The sequence below is a fragment of the Aplysia californica genome, unplaced genomic scaffold (genome assembly GCF_000002075.1).
Source record: "Aplysia californica isolate F4 #8 unplaced genomic scaffold, AplCal3.0 scaffold01565, whole genome shotgun sequence".
Taxonomy (NCBI): Eukaryota; Metazoa; Mollusca; class Gastropoda; order Aplysiida; family Aplysiidae; genus Aplysia; species Aplysia californica.
Window position 1 is genome coordinate 52,548 of NW_004798835.1, and position 1,168 is coordinate 53,715.

At 44.4% G+C, this 1,168-nt stretch overlaps 1 protein-coding gene across 1 annotated transcript in view; it reads right to left on the reverse strand.

Annotated features, from left to right (window-relative positions):
• Positions 1-1,168, reverse strand: part of LOC100533433 (voltage-dependent calcium channel type A subunit alpha-1) — a gene marked incomplete at its 5' end in the record, with an annotated part of 54,455 nt that overhangs the window by 40,182 nt on the left and 13,105 nt on the right. The window contains 2 exon segments of the mRNA XM_035973625.1: positions 170-273; positions 942-1,156. Coding sequence (XP_035829518.1) covers positions 170-273; positions 942-1,156 — 319 coding nt within the window.

Genomic DNA, 1,168 nt, shown 5'->3' on the forward strand with positions numbered 1-1,168 from the left:
TGTGTGTGTGTGTGTGTGTATGTGTGTGTGTGTGTGTGAGTGTGTGTCTGTGTGCGTGTGTATGTGTGTATGTGTGTATGTGAGTGTGTGTGAGTGTGTGTGTGTGAGAGTGCGTATGTCTGCGTATGTTCGCACGTGCATGTGACTCAGCCCCAGTGTGTCAACTCACCCACTCAGAACTCCCAGCACAAGGTTCAGCATAAAGAAGGAGCCAACGATGATGAGAGGAATGAAATATAAATAGTTGAACCAGTTCCCTAAGGCATCATTTGTCTGGGGAACACAGCGAGAAACAAACAAAGATGAAATCAATAGAAGAAACATTGAAAAAGTACACACATTCTTCATTTTGAACCAAACAAACACCATTACCTAGAAACAAGATCAATAGGGAAACTATGCAGAGATGTCTTGGGCAGGTTAAAAATAAGTCTCGCTCGTTTGGTGAAAGTGGTTTCCCCGGGGAGTAATTGATGAGGTAATTCGGGATAATTGAAGCGGGAAAAGCAGATGCCTGGCCAAACACATCACAACACATTACTGGCTCAGAAATTTTTACGAATAAATTTTTAAAATCATTTTTGCTGCAAAGATTTACATGTAATAAACATGCAGGGAAAACATTAATGACGAAGGTAAAGGCGAAAAAACCCAATGATAATTCTATAAGAAAAAAAAAGACGTCTGCAAATAGACTAAACTACAAACGTTACTGAGGTACAATATATGTTTACAGTACACAGACACACAGACACACAGACATACAGACACACAGACACATACAGACACACACAGACACACAGACACAGACACACACACACACACACACACACACACGTACATAATACAAAACAGTTGTCCAGCCCTCCATCGTGATACACTGGAACACACACACACACACACACACACACACACACACACACACACACACACACACTCACATAATACAAAACAGTGGTCCAGCCCTCCATCGTGATACACTGGAACACTGTGAGCATGGCGTATCCGATGTGGTCAAAGCTGGTGATTCCGTCGTTGGGGCCCACCCAGCCGGGCAGACAGGAGGAGATGTTGGTCTGACACCTGAACGCGCCGTAAGAGTCCGAGTTGGCGTCACACGGCCAGATGCTGATCTCATCTCCCAGGTCGATGTCATCTACGGGGAGGG